The sequence below is a fragment of the Hippocampus guttulatus genome, chromosome 15 (assembly GCF_054856545.1).
Source record: "Hippocampus guttulatus isolate MCC_2025c chromosome 15, RoL_Hgut_1.0, whole genome shotgun sequence".
NCBI classification, from domain to species: domain Eukaryota; kingdom Metazoa; phylum Chordata; class Actinopteri; order Syngnathiformes; family Syngnathidae; genus Hippocampus; species Hippocampus guttulatus.
The window spans coordinates 15,670,983-15,691,008 of record NC_141275.1 but is presented as its reverse complement, the minus strand read 5'-3'; the positions used below and the strand labels follow the sequence as shown (position 1 = coordinate 15,691,008).

The 20,026-nt window shown below is 50.5% G+C and overlaps 1 protein-coding gene across 2 annotated transcripts in view; it reads right to left on the bottom strand.

Annotated features, from left to right (window-relative positions):
* Window positions 1–2,665: 2,665 nt before the first annotated feature.
* tmem132e (transmembrane protein 132E) overlaps window positions 2,666–20,026 on the bottom strand; it is a 131,175-nt gene continuing 113,814 nt past the window's right edge. For both annotated transcript variants that reach the window (XM_086130948.1, XM_086130947.1), the window contains exons 5-9: window positions 18,761–18,904; window positions 11,975–12,180; window positions 8,511–8,790; window positions 8,226–8,420; window positions 2,666–7,148 (exon numbers count right to left, since the gene is read on the bottom strand). In XM_086130948.1, coding sequence (XP_085987074.1) covers window positions 6,048–7,148; window positions 8,226–8,420; window positions 8,511–8,790; window positions 11,975–12,180; window positions 18,761–18,904 — 1,926 coding nt within the window. In that variant the 3' untranslated portion in view covers window positions 2,666–6,047. The remainder of the gene's footprint in view (window positions 7,149–8,225; window positions 8,421–8,510; window positions 8,791–11,974; window positions 12,181–18,760; window positions 18,905–20,026) is intronic.

Genomic DNA, 20,026 nt, shown 5'->3' with positions numbered 1-20,026 from the left:
CAAAAGTGCGTGTGACAGCGAAAGTAACATTTCCATCGCGAGGACAAATGGATCACAGGTATGACTTTGACACCGAAAAAAAATATATAGACTACTCCTACTATCAAAATAAAACGTAAAAACGCTTTTGTTTTGTTTTCGAGCTCAGCCTGTCTCAGGTCGGCCTACGTTTTGAGTCGTGTGTTGCAGTTGATTCGCCTCCCTTTCTTCCCCCCCTGCTGCATTTCCTCCTGCAGGCCCGCTGAGTGTCCGTGATGAAGTCGGTGGGACATGTTTGGCTGGAGGTTATCAGCCTCCCGCAGACGCCCACGCTGGCGTGACGGCTCCAGCTGAGGCCGTAAAACCTCTTGTCCTCCCGTACCCAGTGGACGCCTCTTCCTGTCCTCGCCACCGTATTGGCTGCAAAGGCATGGTGAATAATATACGGCAGCGTTTCTCGCAAATTGTGGCCCGATTGTGCAAGGGGGGGGGGGCATCGTTTATTGACTCAAGTGCATATGAAGGGGAAGCTGTTTTGGAATCACGCGAAGCGTCGTGTTACGCCGTTGATGTTGAAGAAAAGTGGAGTTTAAAAAGGAGCCAAAAAAGAGGATGAGGAAGTATGATGTGAAAAAGAAGCTTGAAGATGTCTGCATTTGATGATGTCGTCTGTTTTTATCAATTACAATATGATGGGGTATCTTTTTGGTCACAGAACACATTGTACTTGTATCTCAAGGCACCTCTGAGAAAACCTTTCTTTAAAAATCAAAATTAAGGAAATAAGGTAAGTAATCAAGCAAATAAAAAAAAAAAAAGGAACGGTAGGGATTTAAATTTTTATTTTATTGTTTTTTAGCTCGGCTAGAAACTATTTTTGCGTGACTGGAAGTTTGGCTGAACTCTGTCATAAAAGCTGAACCGTGTCCCCTTCGCTCTTATAGGTCGGGACATGTTGACAAATGTGTGCTGCTTTCTAAAAAATAAATAAAATTGGGGCCCCGGCATTCATAAAACATGTACGACACCTGGATGCGCGCCATTGTCGCTGTCTCCTGGCACAAGGCGAAGGCTCGCAAAAGGCTTTTCAATGTTTCATTTTATCCATGAGTCTTTTTAACACACACACACACACACACACACACACACGCACACACACAGAGAAGATAAATAAAAAAAGCCTTGCAAGTGTCATCATCGGGATCGAGAGGGAGGCTAAACTTTCATTGATCAGGGTTCAAAGAGGTAACACTTGACAAAGGTGCCTTTAAAGTGAGGCCCGGCTGGCCCCGGGCCATGAAAAATAGCTCGCTTGTCCTTGGCTGCAAAACTGCAAAGCTCAAATAAAACACGTGAAAAAATACACACACACACACACACACACACACACACACACAAAAAGAAAATCACCCTCCCTGTTAGTTCCACTGAGACGGGAAATAAAAAAAAAAAAACAAGGTACTCGCTGAGTTGAAAGATGCTACTACGCACTCAAAGGGGCATTCGGGGTGGGGAAAAAAAACAAAATACATCAAGGGATCTCTCTGAAAATAGCTGCTTAAGAATCAAGCTGATGGGAGCTTGAATAATTGCTGCTGTTGCCGTGACAACCCCCCAAACACCGACTTTGATTGTCGATAATAATCTGAATGGTTTGAACACCTTTGCATGTGCGACAATCTAAACGTATGCAATTCATTGCATTTTGCATTCATCAACTCATTGAGCATATTTGGATCCTTCAATACGACATCACAATAACCCCCCCTGAACTGTAGGGGGAGCTCTGCAGCATGGATTGTGGAAATTAGGTTTGCTATACTGCGCAAAAACTCCACAATTGATTTGCTTGTCCTTTTGAAACCGAGGCCCGACAACCAATGTCTGTACTTTTTTGGGATCGTTTTTATTTGTAAGTTAGCTGGTCAGACTTTTCCGCCCCAAACGACGACGCGGCTTTCTTGTACTGTCCGTTTGTTGAACGATTTCAAGAAAAAAAACAACAACAACAAAAAAAATCAGGTTCCTCCTCAATTTGCCGCACGAGAATGCGAGAATCGCATTGTTAGCGACGCCCGTTTGCCGGAAGATTTTCAGCGCCATTTACAAGGAAAGGCGGCCAAATGCGACAGTTACGGCGGATGCGCAACAGCATTCAAAAGATATTCGCGCCGTGCTGGGGAGCAACTTGACGGCTGATCACAGCCCGCCGCGACAGCACTTTTTTTTTTTTTTTCCCTACCGGATTCCAACAAATACACAAATAAATAAAACACCTTTTTTGAAAGCTTCCATCACACTTTTTGGACATTTTGAGGTTGTTTTGCCGTCTGTCTCTGGAGTCGAATTATTTGAACTAACAATCAAACTGTTAGGGGACAGGCCGCATTTCGATGTGGAAGAGCGGACACTCTTGTTTTGTTGTTGTTAGTTTTTTTTTTAACCAATTTTTATTTGCAGCAGAGCCCATCAGACCACGGCAATTTTTTTTTTTTAAACCAGGTTTGTACTTGCCACACAGCCATAAAACCATATCACAATGTGTCTTAAGACTTGATACTTTTTAAATAAGTTTGTGCAAGCTTCACAGCCACCATAAGACCGGGGCGATAAAGTCGTTTTTGTATCATTTGAACGGCAACGCGTTGCAAGTCCGCGTAGGAAAAAAAAAAAGAGCCATCACAGCTTGAGTGAAGTATCGCATTTTGTTTTGTGTTTTACATATAACGGGAAAATACAAGTATTTGCTTCCAAGAGAATACAGGAAATAAATCAGTGCTCTGTACAGGAACATGGTGGGCAGTGCGGCGGCGGCGGCGGCGGCGGTAGCGGTGAGGACCCAGTTCCGAGTAGCAGCTTGTAAGAAAAATACAAACGAGTGCGCCCGAGCAGCGTTTACCATTAAAAAAAAGAAAACAAGGCAAGAACATGGAGGAACCAAAGCTGGCAACGGATCGACATGAATGCTGAAGATAAACAAAGCAAACCAAGCTCGAGTGAAAGCTGCGCTTCATCTGTGCAGCCGACCGACCGGCGAACACAGAGCAGCCGGGTTGTTTTGATTCTTTGTTGGTGAATAGCCGAAGACGCTTACGTTCATCCTGAGAGAGCAACATTTGACGGACGGGCTCGGGGAAATCCGAAAGCTTTGAGTGACGGCCGAGGCATGCGGAGAACCGGAAGCCCTTGAAAGCCCCAATCCACACCGAGTCAAGGGGACTTGATGACGTGCAAGTTTAAAAAATAATAATAATGATAAATCGATCGATCGACAGATAGATCGATCGACGGATAGATCGATTTATTTACTCTCAAGTTGGACACCGGAAGAGCTTTTCATTCACGTCTGTTGAACTTCATTTCTAAAATGGCCTTTTTTGAGGTCTTGACTCGCCTCAACATTCACCAAATGTTGGCGGCGGAAATGCGGGAGTGCGCAGTGGTCAGACTTGAAGAGGAAGTTGACCATTTTGAGGTCAATTCCACGGTTGCAACCCAAATGAGCTCCCAACGGCGGTTTTACAGATCGACATCAAATTGGTTGGAAAAAGTCGACTGTAGGTACAAAAAGGTCTCAAGGACCGAAATCCCAACGGGGAGTTGGCCAATCGAGTTGGAAGCTGCCGTTTTGGGGCGTGAATGTTGGAAAATAAATTTGTCTCCAATTCCAAGAGGGACGCAAACATTGCAACAAAGCGTACATTAGAAAAAGCCTGAAGGACCCTTGGGCAAAATTGAACAGGAAGCGGGCCGCAACCAGCGGACCCGTCATCAGGATTTTGGCCTGTTGAACTACTGCTTCCCCGTCGTGTCCGTTCGCTTTTATTTTCTTGATCTGCGGAGAATAGCCCTCGGAAGGGGAGCACTTTCCTAATGAGGGTCTTGAGGTGAATTCCTCTCGGACTCAAAAACGTCTTTCAGGAATATTTACAGGATTTGATTTGAGTGCCACATGTTTTTTTTTGGGGACTTAATGCAAAAAAAAGCTCCACGGCTGAATTCTTGCAAGTGGGGTGGGGGCCGAAACATGAAACTTCACATTTGCCTTTTCAACAATCGGACTGTGTTGAGGTCAAAGCTGTCCCGTGCCGGGTCAAAGTGATTTCTTGAGCAAATTTCAAGGAGACGCACGCGTGCTACCGCCTGCGGCCAAATCAAGTGAATGTGGCAAAAAAAAAAAAAAAAAAAAAAAACTTGAGGTCCTCGCTTTTGAAGACTTTCAAAGCAAAATGCGTCATTTGACATTTGTAACATTACGATTCCGGATCGGGTGCCTTGATGACTAAATGTGGCAAATTATTGACACAAAGGGAGGAAAGGAACAAAAAACCCCAACATATCCAAGAGCTTTCGTTGCTGTTTGGAATGAAAAGGGAAAATGTGACAAAAACCTTTTTCATCTCATGGTGACTCCATTGAGCTCCAAAGGAGGAGCTGCTTTTTACTTTTTTTTTTTTTTAGCTTTGAGGACGCCGGCCTTCAAAGCGAAACATGCCGCAGCTAATTAAAAGCGGGATTAGCTCGGCTACCCGTGGTGGCTTTTAGTCCAATAACACTTGTTGCGCGGATATTTTTTCAGACAACTATACGAGTGTGCACTCAAAGGCACCGGCAAAACGGCTCCTGCGTCAATCCCTCGCATTTGCCCGCGACGGATTTGACGATTGACACGAGACGCTCGATTGCGTTACCCCGAGTACGTGCGACACGGATTACGAAATACCCGCATAACATGTGACGCGGAGGCGGCGTTTCTCTGAATACGAGCAACACAGTTGTGACTGGCACTCAGATTGCGGGTTTTTTTTCTTTTTCTGAGCTCTGTGTTACAGAATCGCCCGTTTCTATTGCTTACGTTAAAAGTGGATGTCAAATTCATCAGCTGAGATGTAACGCAGATTTGCATGTTATTTCGATTAAGGCCCCCCCCCCCCTCCCCACATGACATACAACACGGCTGCGCTACTCAGATGACTTCGGACGCACGTGTACATGTTACCCAGATGAAAAGGTGAACTGGATGAAAACAGACGACGCATTGGCCAGATGAGACGAGGCAGCCATTTTGTCTGCACTTGCATCAGATTCATTCATAGAAAAAAAAAAAAAAAACCCCTAAAAAAAAAAAAAAACTCATTTGAACAACACACGTGGCACAAAGATGATTTCAGTTCTGTAAAAAAAACTCAAGATTGTGTGTAACCTAGATTCAGGCGTTGCCCGGGTGACCTTGACCTTCTGACCCACATTAGCCGTTAGCGGGATGAGCTGCAACCCAAACTAAATGTGAACCAGATTGAAAATCAAATTGAGTCGGCGTCATCTGAATTCTGCATCGAGCAGGGTTGCACGTCTCACGTGCGATGCGACATAATGGCACGCGAGCCACAAAAAAAAATGAGCCGGAGTGTCCGTGCCGCCGGATGAGCTGAAACAAAGGCGACCCAGTTGAAACTTCAACCCGCCACGCCAGATGACGTGAGCGAGAAAACGGAAAGGTGAGGGGCGCCTCATCCTCTCCGTCGACACCAAAGCCGCTTTGCTACAGAGCGGACGCTACGCCGCCCGCGAGTCTCCGACCGTCCGCGGTCGTAAGGCATTTGGACCAAAAGGGGGGCGGGCGGGAGCGCCGAGCAATCGAAAAAGGAGTCGCCGGGCGGGGCTTCTGACCCCCTCCCCCCCGTGACACGTAGAAAAATGTCAGTAAATGCGAAGCGATGACACCAAGGACAATGGAGACAAAGAATCCACTTTGGCGAAAAAAAACTCAAAAACAAGAGACGAAAAAAAGCGTCTGTGACAGTTTCCGGCGTGCATCGCAAAGGCTTTTTTTTTTGTCCGTCGCCGCCGCCTCGTCGAGTCTTTGGCTTTCCTTGATGCGTCCCGCCTCTTTTTTACGTTGTTTCCTTTAGTGCGATGAGAAGCTTACAGGGCTGCGCAAAGTCAACCGGACAAACAAACCGAAATGACGGTCGGCCATTTTTTTTTTTTTCCTGTGCGTCTACGATTAAAAAGGAGCCCCCCGCACCCCCCCACCTGCCCCGCTCCCGCCGCCCCGGTCCGATTCCTCAGGCCGTTTCTTTTATTCTGCGCATGTAGTCGTGCAGTTCCTCAGGGTCCTGGAAGCCCATGTCCCGACACACCCACCGGATGTCCTCGTCGTCGTCGTCGTCGTCGGCGACGGGGACGGAGTTGTAGGGCAGGTCGTCGGCGGGCAGCGTGGCGAAGGTGGTGAACTTGACCCGCTTGCGCTTGGACGTGGGCGAGCTGCCGGCCTCCTCGCCGCTCTCCTTGGCCGAGCCGCCCGAGCTGCCGTCGCCGCGGCCGTGCGCCTGGCTCTGCACGCTGGTCTGCGAGCTGCCGCTGCTGTGGTGGTCGCCGTGGCAACAGGTCCGCGCCCCCTCCGGCGGCTCGGGGGGGCCGTCGGCCCGCCGCGCCGACAGCTCGCACTGGGCTCCCGGCGGCCGGCCGTTGCCCAGGAAGACCCAGTGGTGCGAGTGGTCCGTGTTGACCTGGCCCTCGGGCGGGATGCGCTTGTGCCGGTACTTGAGCACAAAGACGATGCAGTTGATGAGAAAGACCAGGATGGCCAGGCAGAAGACCCCCAGGAGGGCGTACATGCCGATCTCCAGGTCGCTCATGTTGCGGGGCGAGTGCGTAAAGTCGTCGTCGTCGTCGTCCTCCTCCTCCTCCTCGCCCTCCCCCGCGCCCGTCGGGGTGGGCCGCACGCCGTCGCCCGCGGTGGGCAGGTCGGTGTAGCCGATGGGAACGCCGGCCGGCCGCTCGTCGGACGCGTCGTAGAGCCGCCCGTCCGGGTCGGGCCCCCCGGCCGTCGCCGGCGACTCGGCCCCGCCCTCTTCGTCCCAGTCGTCGTCCTCGTCGTCCTCGGGGCCGAAGCGGACCCTGACGTAGACGGCGGCCGAGGCGATGACGCTCTTGCGTTTGGTTTTCTGGCAGGCCTCGCCGATGGTCATCTCCACGCGCAGCAGCTCGCCCTCGCCCTCGCCCTCCGCCACCACCACGGGCCAACGCTGCTGCGGCTCCTGCGACACCGAGACCACCTTGTCGTCCAGCGCCGAGGCGTTGAAGTTGTAGTCCTTGGGATCGAAGTAGGTCAGCGAGGCCGCCGTGTCGTCGCTGAAAAGCATCCACACCGACAAGCTGGCCTCCTGTCGGGAAAGCGCACAAACACGCCAGGGTAAAAGCCGAGCCGCGACGGTACCGCAATCGATCATCGGATCGTGACTCTCGATCGTCTTTCAATCCCTCGAGGGACCTAAAATGCTCCAAGTCCTCGCAATCGCAGCCGCTCTGCAGTCGTTTTAAGAAAAATGTCACACGAGGTCGGAAAGGAAAATACATCGCCGGCCAAACCGAGAGATTCGAGCCGGGGCGGCATTGGCGAGCCTGCGCGCGAGCGTCCCGGCGCCGGCCGAGGCCGACGGCGCGTTTGCGTTCTCGCGATCGCATCGACCGAAAGCGATGTTCCCTCGGGCTGGCGTCGCAAACGTCAAAGGGCGCTTCCTCACGTCGTTCAATCTCATCGAGATTACGTCGCCGATGTCTGTTGCCACGGCGACTAACGTTTGAACACCGACTCGCCTCGCTCACCTTCAAGACGTTAAAAGAGAGCCCGCTCCGAGTTTTGGAATAAAAGGCGCGTGGTGACGCCGCGGCGCAGCCTCGGGGTGAGGGGACCACTGTCACCACATGGGGGGGCTGTTTTGACAGCCCCCCCCCCCCACCCATCTGCATATGTTTCTTGCGCTCACTTCAAGCGTGATGGAGGACGACGCAAAAGTTGGCCGGCAAATCAAACGGCCTGAAATGGCCGTCTGAGTCCTTAGAGAAGGGGACCCCCCCACCCGCTCCTCCCTTTCCCTCCCCGCCACCCAGACTTTCTTTTATCGCTCCTCACCCCGCCCCCCCGCCGCCAAGTGGCCTCGGAGAGCACTTAGAACAATACGTTGCGATAATTACATTTCAAGGTGGCCGGTGAGCAGAAAGCACACAAAAAAATTGCAATTGAATGGCTGCCTCACTCGACGCCTGCCCCCCCCCCGCGCGGTGTGTCGTCGCATATTCCCACGCCGAGCGACTGCCAATGACTTCATCGTTTCCCGTGGAAGCATTTTTGTTTTCCATTTTATTCGAGACCGCGATGCCTCCTTTGAAATCTTTTTTGGAGTTTTTAGCAAAAAACTTCCAACGGATGACGAGGCCGAGCGACGGGCGCGTCGGCGTACCTGCTTGGGGGCGCCGAGCGTCTGGAGGCCGGTGGCCTTGGCGACCAAAGTGTGGCTGCTGCCGGGGCTGGGCCGCAGCGCCAGGCTCAACCCCGACACGGCGTGGACGCGCAGCTGGCTGATGGAAACTTTGTCGTCGGTGACGGCGAAGGCCGCCTGGCCCAGCGCCGCGTCCACGGCCAGCGGCGAGTCCACCTGCGGCGACGGCAAAGCGGCCCTTTAACTTTAAGCGCCGCGCAACTTTATCCCAGAAGGGGGGGGGGGGGGGGGCGCCGAGTCCGAAACCTTTAAGACGGTGGATCCCAGCTCCAGGCCGACCAGGACCGTCCTGTCCACCAGCTCGGCCACGCGGGGGTCGGCCACCTTGAGCGAGTCCTGCACCAGGTCGGTGACGTCCACCTGCCAGTCGGGCCCCAGCATGGTGATGACCTGGTCGGTGCCCTCGCTGGACGTGGTGTGGAACTGCGTCAGGACTTTGACCAGCGCCCGCTGGTATTGCAGCGTACAGCCTCGGCTCACCCGACGATCGTCCTCGTCCTCCTCGCCGTCGCTGTCCCTGGTGCTCCTGGGGGGGGGGGGGGAAATCAAGAAGGGCCTCGTAGCATTTAAAAAAACGTGGTGGTACCAACACTATAACTTGAAGAGCCACGGCTCCGAGTGTGGCCCGGACTGGCCCGGGGAATTCCAAATTCCAATTTATGACGGACAGTCTGGCAAGGGGGGGGGGGGGGGGGGGGGGGGAGGTCTCCTTGGGCCTCCCGTGTCCGCCCGTGAGCTACTGCTTAAAGAGTCCCGATCCCTCGAAGGGTGCCGGGAGGTCAGGGGTCGCGCTTGTGTTGACCCGGCGCTATGATGCGCGAGACAAAACCGTCGGCCAGGGGAGAGTCCCCCCCCCACCCCCCAAAAAAAATCTAAAGAGCATTTTTGGGAGAAAAGAGACCTTCAACCTTATGTTTACCCACACCGGTTTTTGGGCTGCTCGAATTTTGGAAAACAAGCGGTTGCAAAAAGTCACTTACAGCATGACATCACAGATGACATCACACGCGCTCATGAAACTGAGTGGGCGCGATAAAGGGAGCGATGACATCACAGGAGGGGGGGTGGGGAAAGTCGCCGGGCCGAGCAGCACCACCCCCGCTTTCACCAAACAGGGCCCGCATCCAAAAAGCAGCTGCCAGCCCCCCCCCCCCCTCCTCCTCCCCGACATCAAGACGGGATAACGCGACGGCGCAAGAGTGCCGAGCGAGCGTCTCATCAGCGTTATGATGACAAATTGTGAGCGCGGCCCCTTAAGAACAGATGGCGCGGAGAGCTCGGAGAGCGCCATGTTTACAGCATCGCTGATGTTTCTTAATAGCCATTGATGACATCATCAGTGACTTTTATTTTTTTTCCCCCCTCCTTGGTACCATTTCCAACTAAATCCCTCTCAAATGAATTGATGCCGTCCTTGCCGATCCGTTTACAGTCGGCCTGCGCGCCCAGACTGCCGTCTGGGGTTCGTTTGGCGTCTGGCGCCATCGGAACGGGAGCCCCGCGGGACACGGCTCGCCAGCGTGCGCTCAGGTAAGCGAGTCTGGCGCACGGACGGAAGTCGTTGACTTAAAAACGCAGGCGGCCGAAGTAAAACGGGGGCCAGACGCCGAGGCGCTTCGGCTCCGCGCGAGACGTGCGGCGCTTTTGGGCTCGGCCTGAGATTGTCGCCGGGCCAGATGAAAAGCGTCTCATCCGATTATTGTCCGGCTGACTCGTCACAAAGCGACACTGCGGGCCGGGAGACTTCATTGTTGTTGCTGCTGCTGCTGCGGGAGTGAGCGAAGGTCCACCCCTGCGGCAAGTCAACGGAACCGGAGGCGGGGCAGAACAATCTGTTCAAGCAGTGTCATTCAAGAGCGAACATCCACATGGAATTACCCCCCCCCCCCCGGATTTTTAATTTTTTTTTATACATCATAGATGTATGCACACGCATATGAGCTAGCTAGTTTTCCTGATATTATGAATTTGTTGTTGTAATATTACGACCCCCCCCCCCGCCCTGTCGTAAAAATGATTCGCTCGAGCAAGTCTTCCTTTCAATTCTGGTGTAATTTTATACGACAGTCTCCCATTTTGCCACTGCCAGAGTGAGAAGAAACATTAGGGCAGACGATAAAAAGTGTGTTTAAACGCATCTATTAAAAAAAAAAAAAAATAAGTAACGGTATTATTCGTGTGTGTGTTTTTTTTAATAGGGGCCTTCTATTTCGCAGCTATCACCCGTGTTTCTGGAACGCATCCTCCGTGTACAAACAGGTTCAGTGAATGAACCCGTTAGTGGGAATATTTATTTTTTTTTTAAAAAGGCGCTGAGGGTCACTTGAAGTCTCCCACCCGTCCCTACGCCAGCGCTTTAAAGGCGTCGTTTGTATTCCGCGGGCGTTGGAGCGCTTTGGGGTGGATGGTGATGAACTCCGGCGGCGAGGACGCCAGCCAGGCCAAGCACCGGCACGCTCTTAATAGCGCCATTAAACATCTCCCAAATGATGCGTCGTGGGCCTGTTTGTTAGCGCGCCACAAATGACTGGCATGCTCCTGACGGCCATTTGTCAGTCGAGCGACACCCTTAAATTCGGAACATTAGAACAAAAAAATGTTTGTGTCTATCCACAACACGAACAAGCACTCTGCAAGTTATCTTCTTGTAATGCGCTAGTCCACCACAGAGGGCGACAGAACTCAGTCAAGTTTCAATCTCCCATTGGAGGCCATGATGAAGCGGCGTATCTTTCAGTCAGTCGTGCTACTGAAAGATAAATAGCCCAAGCGCGTCGTGCTGCCTTTGTGTGCGCTTTACTAAGAAAAAAAACAAAACCAAAAATACATTTCTCTCCAAATGTTCGCGTTTTAAAAACGAGCTGAAAGAAAAATGCAGCGACATGAAATGAAATTGTCATTGAGACAAAACACGCACGACTCAACAGCTGCGATTGTTCCGGAGCAAAGCGCCGAGGTGCGAAAAGCACTTGTTTGTTCTGAGAAGCCTCGCGTACGCATCCTCACGGCGCTAATCAAGGCTCCGGCTCGGCCTCGTCGGCTAAATGCGTCGGGAGGGCTCTGACGCCGACATGACAAAGCGGATCAAATCGCACCTGAGAGCCTCGTTTGGCAAAGCTACGGCGGCGCGGCGCGGCGCGGCGCTGTCTAATTGCAACAAAACAAGACCAGAAAAACATTTTAAAAAAAAAGACTCCTGGTTCTCACTTCCAAGTATTTTTTGACCAGCGGGTTCAATACTTTTTAGATAATGAGTGTGACGGAAATAAAGACCTGAGGAAAAAGAATTGTTAAGCTCGAGAACCCTCGAAATGTTATAAATAGCTCGTGCGCTGTAAAGCCACGATAAGAAGATGCCATTGTTCACGTGCTAACCGCTAACCACCAACAACATCTTCAGTTTATCGCCGCAACACAAACGAAGCAAATGAATGAAGTTTCGTATGCGGGGTAGGTGAGTACCGATCGCAACGATCGTAGCGGGCCCAGACAGGATTTGTTTCGAGCTATCGGCTACTCGTGAAGCCTGCCGAGACCAGTGACCGATAATTAGGGCCGGATAATATGCCACAAAGTCTTGAGACCGGTCTGGAGGCCAAGATCGGTTTTGAGAACTGCAAAATGTTTTTTTGTTTTTTTTTTCCTCCTCAATTACAATGGTCCTTATTTTGCTGTTTTTTTTTTTTTTTTTAAACAAAATGGCGCCTCACCTGCGGTCAGGCAGGATGGGGACCCGCCAGCCCTTGATGAAGCTCAGGTTGTCGTCGGACAGTTCCACCCGCAGAGGCAGCTTGGGCACCCAGACGGTGAGCTCCAGGGGTGCGCTCAGGTGCTCGTAGCTGAAGATGACCCTGGCGTTCATGGAGCCTCGCGTCTCCTTGCCGTTGACAAACACATAGTCGCAATTCATGGAGACCTGCCGCACAAAGCGAGGGGAAAGGTCAAGGTAAGGAGCGCGGCTCTATATGGGAACGGTCGCCTCAGCGGCAGAGCGGGGGTGGCGGGCCACGGGTGATGATATACGGAGCGAGCACGTAGCTTGCTGTCAATCTCATCGTTTATTTGCTGTTCCGAGGCCGAGTCTTGGCGCGCGGCAAATATAAGACGAGGGGCAAAAATTTGCCAAGAGCAGCACAGAAATCGAACAAGCGACGCAAAGCACTCTTAGCATCGACGTGTCACAGTCTTTAAGCGGGAAATATGATATTGCTCACGGGCGGATATTCTTTGTCCTCTGCGAAGAACGATTACCATGACTACAGCTCACAAAAGAAACCGAGGAGCAGTCTGAAGGTGCCATGCGGGACATTTTGGTTGAAATTCCAGGTCTCCAATGTGTACTACGTACGGGACAATTGCAAAGACGAACTGAGCACTGAAGAGTGAAAAAAAAAAAAAAAAAAAGAAGAAGAAAAATCCCCATTTGGATCAACGCCATTCCTATGTGGAAAGCGTCACAATCTCAAATGATTTCCTTGCTCAACAGCGCTTTGCCCCCACCCCGTCCCGTTGACTGGAAATCCATCAAATCGATTCTCGCGCCGTAAACTAACTCGCAAGCGGCAGCGACGACGTAAGCTCCTTGGCGGAGGTACCGCGGCTCTCCGTATGGGCTAACAGGGTAATAAAAGTCGCGCTTGTCCTCAAGGTCGTGCGAGGCGGGACGGATCGTAAGAGTTAACAGGGCGAAACCGTGATATTGGGCGTAGTGTGTCACTTTCTCGCCTGCCTCTGTCGTCTCGTATGTAAACCATTTGGAATCGACGCCACCGGGAGCGGAAAACGGGAAGGACGGGTGATATGCAGATGAGGCCGTCTAAAAAAAAAAAAAAAAAAGTCCACAGACAAGAACAGGTGTTGCGGCGCGTTGGAAGGGTCTCGCCGACATCATTCATCATTTTTCAGTATCCATTAAAGCCGCAAGCAAGCGAGCCGTGCGATATTGAGTGCGCTTGCTTGGCTAACCGTGCCTCTGCTAATTTAATGCCGGGACTTCAGGCGCGAGAAAGACAGCACACCTGACGGTTCCGAGGTCATTGATCGAGGCCAGAAGAATGAATGCGGGGGGAAGCTCTGGGAGGGGGTCCGCGCCATTCGAGGGATCTGAGGATCTGATCTTTTTCATACAAAGGACTGAAAGTTCCTCGAACGTGAGATGGAAATGCTACTGTGGTTGCATAAAGGGAAAATAAACCACCAATTAATTTTTGTTTTTCTTACAATAATATCTTCTATGCGCCTTCACTAGTCCAAACACGACCTCAGGACGAATATTGTGTTTGTGGACTCGGAATCAACAGCAAAATCCCGTCGTTTTTGTCCATCTCAGGCGGCGGCCGTTTTGCCACTTGCTGTCGACTGAAAATGACATCAGAGTTGCTCGTGGAACGACCAATCGCGGCTCAGCTTCAGAAAACAGTTGCGCCGCGATCGGCCGATACCTGAGCGACGGTGAGGCAAAATGGCCGGTTGACTTCCCCTTTAAGGTCCATCCTGAACACAAAGATGATCTCATGCTAGCGGCGATTAGCATCCAGGAGGCAGGCCATGCAGCGTCATTTTGTGCCTCTGCCCATCTTCGGTTGAGTCAACAAACATCCCGGCCACCTGGATGCTAAAAATAGTCGTCACTCCTTCCATTCTTTGTTCCCGTTGTGTTGGCGCACATGATGTCAAACAGAAGATAAGGCCAACGCGCGCCACCGCCGGCCCCCAACAGACGCCATGTGAAGGCAAGAGAGATAAGGCACTGTGGCATCCTGTCAACCGGGCACAGGGGAGAAGGGGGAAAAAAAAAAAAAACCAAACGGGCATTACATAAAACTTTACCGGATGTAAAAAATTAATATCGATTTTTTAATTTAAAAAATGTTATTCAGATTGAAAGGAGTTAACACAAATGCATGAAAATGGAAAAAATGTATACATTTAAAAAGTGAGAGATTCAATTAGCCTGGCTTAAAAATGGGAAGACAAATTACAAATATTTTGAAATCGGGTATGAGGAAATAGAAATGAATATATATGTGAAATGAAAAAAATCAAAAATATTTAATGAGCAAAAATATTTAAAAATTAAAAATGAAAAGGTAAAAATGTACAATGTAATCAGGGAATAAATGTATCAATGTATTGAAATTTCCCCTCAAATCTTTAAAAATCTTAATTTTTTTTTTAGGCTTTTCACGAAAAGCTGCTTAATCAACAATTCATTCATTCATTCATTCATTTACAGTATACCAGCCCGGTCCTTGTCCCCCAGCGTGAAAAAACATAATTGAGAGAAATGAAAAATCCACAAACCAAAACAACGGCAAAAAACAAACAAACAAAAAAAAACACCAGAAGAAAATCTCGTCTCCAAATCTCCATTGCAGCCTGCCAAGGTCTGCTCAGGACAGCCGCGCCTCAAACAACTGCCGCTTGTGTTTGCCAGTGCCCAGATGCCGCTGCGCGTTAATTACCTGCTACCGCATAAGTGGATCGCATACACACACACACGCACACGCACACACCATAATCTCCTTCAATTTGTATGGACGTGTCACAAATGAATGACATGCGGAAACAAGGAAGCGCCATCAGCTCTCCTCATATTCCGACATTCTCTGATTAATTGCCAGCCCCAAGGCGGCGGGGGTTCGCTTTTTTTTTTTCTTCTTTCCCCTCCCTCTCTAGCGACAGTGTGTTAAATGGAATGAAAGCTGACACATGGCTCGGCATTAGCGGGCACAGTGTCGCCGCTAAGGAGCTTTCGTCGCTGTGATGGATGTGCGCTAAACGGATGCCAGCTAATTTAGCCGAGCTAGCCGTACAACACACACGGTTACAGAGACATTAGCCTGTTGTTACTCAGATTAATGAGGCTAATGAGGATCTGAGGCCCGGAAAAAAGGGGGGTGGGGGGGAATGTAAAATGGAGCGAGATGGGGAAACTGCTTGAGGAGCTTTGTTCCCATTCAGTCACAAAAGTCGTCGTGACAGCATTTGGATGAGATTTTCCCAAAAGGTGTGAAAGTCGCAAGCGGGGAAGTCATTTTTTGGATGTTGATGGACATGGGAGGGGGGGGGCAGAGGGTGGGGTCACAGGTGGGGCCTTGGACAAGACCTTTATCATGCATTAAAAAAAATAAAAAATCTGTCCCCAAAGCCAGTTGCTCTGAGCATCCTGAAATTCGGTCAGCACATCCGTCACAATGAGACCCACCAAAAAAGCCCGAAGGAACATTTCAGTCCGAAATTCAGCCCCCACTCTAGTCACACTTTGCAACATGAAATTTGGTGAGCAACGTGACCCGCAAAAAAAAGCCTCAAGCAGCCACGCCCAAAGATGCACTGGAAGACATTTGTGGCCATTTGTGGTTTGAAGCAGCGAATTTCAGGGTCATCTTAACCACTTCTAAAAGTATTTTGGAAGAAAAAAAAAGAGATCAGCCGCTGACTGCAGTTGCACTTGACAAACTTGAATTTGGTAGTCCATCACAAGTCGGCCCATTCAAAAAGTTTCAAAAGGTCATGGGCAAAAACACACAGGAAGTGTGCCATTTTGCTTCTAAGTGAGCAAACGTATCCTGCAGATGTTTGTGATTTTGCACATCCGGCACAAGATAAAACGGATGACGCACGACTGCGGAGCATTTTTGGTTCGCGCCACCGCGCGTGAGCGAAGTCCCACAGAGTGAATGGCAATAAAGCATCGCTGGTTTGAAGGACGGACGACGCTTCTTCCTCCAGCCGTTAATGTAACGGCACGGATGCGTGTGAAAAAGGCCCTTGGGTGGCGTCGCCCTTATTAACCCCGCCACTTTTTCATCCGGCGTTAAATACGACGCAATGTGACGCGTCCCCGCCCGAGCAATCTGCCGGCACCGCGGCGGATGCCACGGCGCATTAGCGGCACTGCGGCGGAGTGTGTGTTGGGGGTGGGGGGCCACCCCGGCGAACGGAACACCCGCTGCAGTCGCTAACAGCTTTCGACTCGCAATTAGCGGGCCAAATTTATCAGCGGAGAATGGCTGCGGGAGCCCTGACGAGTATTCCAAGTGTCAGGGCCCGGGGGGGGGGGGGGGGGGGCGTTGCGGCGAATGACGTCGTCTCTTTGTCGCCGCCGTCCAAATACACCTCTGGAGGCGGCTGCGGACAGAAGGTGGAGTCCCTGCAAAAATTGCATGAACCCGATGGAGAACAGAGATTTTCCACATGGAGGAGAGGCGGGACACATGAGCCGGCAACCTGCCCCAGGCCACGCCCTCTTATGAGGTATCCGCCGCACCGCACCTCGGAGAAGTCCAAAGCGGCTGGCCCCAACTCCATTTGCAGGAGATTACAATCTCTGATTACCTCCCCACCAAGACGGGAGCCCCAAAGCCCCGCCAGATCCATTTCAATTAATAATTTAGCATTCGACGAGAGGAGGAGGGAGGGGGGATTTATGATGATTTCAAAAGACGAGGCCTGCAAGTTAAAAATGGCGCCCTCGCCTTCTTTTTCTCGGCGTGACAGCAAACTACTGGACAGCATAGGTAAAGAAAATTAAATTAAAAAAAAAAGCTTGGCCATTTAGTGGTGAGCTTTTTTTGGTGGTGACCATTTTTTGGTGTCATCCCAGCTCAAAACGGCTGCTTCGAAACAAGCCGTCAATTTCAATCATGGGCCCTTGAGACTTTTTTGTGCGGCCCGTTGTGATCAACATGTGCAACTAATTTCATGTGGATCGGTGAAAACGGCTTTTTGAATTCTTCGAACTGTGGAGCAATGGAATTGGCCCCAAAATGGCTGCTTCCATGCAAAATGGCCGACTTCAATTGCACTTTCAATGTGGGCGTTTTAAAGAGATTGCGACCCACCACTTCCAACAAAAATCTCCCGGGAGAAGAGTGGCAAGATCTTTCCGCTATCGGGCAACGAGGCTGAAAAGTCAAAGTCTTGACGGTCAGGACGAGTCGCACTCCTCTCCAGCGGCGTGGAACTAAATTGGCAACCTTTACAAAAGAAGCGGAGCGATATGCCCCCACGTAGGGCAAATCAATCCGGTTCTGCACTTGAAAGACATTTTGAAGATGAGGGGGGGGGGGGGGGGTGGTCTTTTTGTTTTTCCGACCTGAACTGCGATCAATATTGGACCTGACTTGTTGGTCATGTAAATGATGGCCAGGATCACGTTTCTGTGATTGATATGCATTGATTGGAAAATAAAATACTGTCTGGATGTACTTCAAGGTGATCGTTTCTTGGTTGCTAACTTTTTTTAGGATCGGTGCTCTTGATTTTTTTTTTTTCCAGTTGCGCTCAGATTTTTGTGATTGATGATGACTTGTGAGCAAAAGACTTGAACAGCACTGTTTCATGCTAATAACTTGTTTATTGATTGATGCATTATTGCATTTTTTTATACAATGCCATTTTTTCCCCCGATTGATTGGGAGCACCGCCGCCGTTCACTTTCCGACTCGTCGGGGCTGAATCCCGAGACTCGTCCACCATCGATTTGGCGAAACGGAACGCCGGCTCACCAGCCGCCAAGCCGTCAAATACCAGAAAACGGCGGCGCCGCAACTCTCGGCATCCCGGGGAAGCACTTTGGTTTAGTCCGTTTCGCTGTTTTTATTTATTTATTTATTTATTTTTATTGCGCCTGCAGCCCCGCCACTAAAGTTAACAACGTGAGGGCCGGAGTACACGAGACGGGGCGGCGGGCGAGCACATCGGGGAGCTTTTTACTGTTTTGCCCGCATTGATGTATCTGCCCGCGGTTTATGAACTATTGATTTTATTTAAGGGAATCAAATCAGGAGGACGCGCTGAGAAGGGGCCTCGCATGGCGGCTTTTATGCTCATGCGCCGCGGCCGCCGCCTAACCGGATCAACTCGGCCCAAATTGACTTCCCCGGCCAGACGGGAGACGCATTTTATGGCCGCGGCTCTCAAACTGGGGTGCGCGGACCCGCTGGGGTCCGGCAGCTGTTGTTTGGGGGTCCGGAAAAAAATGATTATTACTGGATGGGGGACAGGCACGGCAATCGAATGCATTTACTCTTTAAGTCTTTGCACTTGATTGTCAAGATTGTCATTTTTCTTGAAAAATGACAAATTTATAATCGAAAAATTCAGACTTTTTTTTGGGGTGAAAAAAATGGAGCTTCCTGATCACATAGTACATGTTTGTCCTTGTTTTAAAATTTAAGGTTTCTTTCCCAGACAAAATAAGTAGTTGCTCCGAAAAGATTCGTTTTATATTTTATCCTGACATAATTGATATTGGTTGTTGTAAAGACTTTGAAGTCTCAAAATTTGACTTTATTCCTGCGCTATGATGACCCGCCCTCGCCCGCCCCGCCAACCAAACACAATATCTTTTTTTCCCTCCAGAAAATTTAACTTAATTTTTAAAAAACTTCAGGTGAACACAATAGTTGCGTTGAACCAAAATGTATTTTGGACGTCTACAGTCGTCAATGGCAGTGAATGAGCGAATTGGCTCGTTTGCGTTGCGATACCTTGACGATGTCTTCGTTGGCCGACTTGCACTGCACGAAGGCGGAGACGTCGGTGACGGCGCCGTTCATCTCGATGGACACCATCTTGACGGGGATGGCCACGGTGCGACCGGTCAGGACGGCCGTGTTGATGATCTCCGTGTCCTGTGGGGGGGAAAAGGAGACCAGAGTGAGGAACTCCTCCAGGGGCCAGCGAGTCGAGTGCATTAAATAAGTCGGCAAGCAAAGTAGTAAACAATCGCTTTGTCAACACACTCTTATGTTAATCGGGCTGGCGGCGGTGACCGATCGATGAATAAGGTCACGGCGCGCCGCTCTCCCCCGTGCGACCAGTCGATAATCTTCTCTGTCGTCGCTTCCGCAACGTTCCCTGATGAAGGTGCGCGTCTTAACGTAATTGGCAAGTTTAGGGGGGGCTAAAAAATAAGAGGTGACATCTCCGGAAGAACTCATTAGCGGCAAAAGTATGCAAACGAGGTAAACACAGACGGGATGATAAACAGACACCAATAAAAAGATGACAGCCGCCAGCCCGCTCTTTGCCAGTCGAGTTGTTACGCAACAACAAAATCATAAAAGTTGATTTATGCAGAGAAAGGCCAAGAAGTGACTCAAACGTTGACGAGCACAGTGCGGCAAACTGAGTGAGGGAAAAAAATGAGATGATGAAGCTTCCTGGTCAGCGATAATTGTGGACGACCGAGCCCGAATCCCACAGAAACACGAGCTAGGTGCCAAGCTACCTGCCAGTGTTGTTTTGTCAGCCATTTTAGATTTAGACTTAGTCTTTTGGGCAAAAATGCCTCTTAGATCTCTTTCAATTTCAACGTCCGACAGACCACACGCTAACAATTCCGTCCAGTCGCGTCCCGTCAAGATAAACTCCACCCAGTGCCCGAGCAAAAGACGCAGCTAATGAATGAAGCGTCGTCGTCAACATTCAAACAAAAGCGGCGCAGCCCCCGCAAGCGCGGCAGGAAGAAGAGGGCACGCAGCCGAGGAAAACAACAACGGCGGGCTTGCGAGTAAAAGTCACGGCGGCGTGGAGTGTAAAATTTGGCACGCGCGTCGGCGTACAAGACGCATGCTAATTCTCCAAATGTCAAGGGGGCCCACTGACTGGCGGGTGTGCGGCGAGCGCCGTATGTTTGCAGCAGATGTGCAACTCCAAGTGGAGAATGCGTAATGGGGCTCGCGGCACTTGGAAGCAAGCAAATGGGGGATAAAAAAAACAAACCAAAAAAAACGCAGCGGCGTGACTCGCAA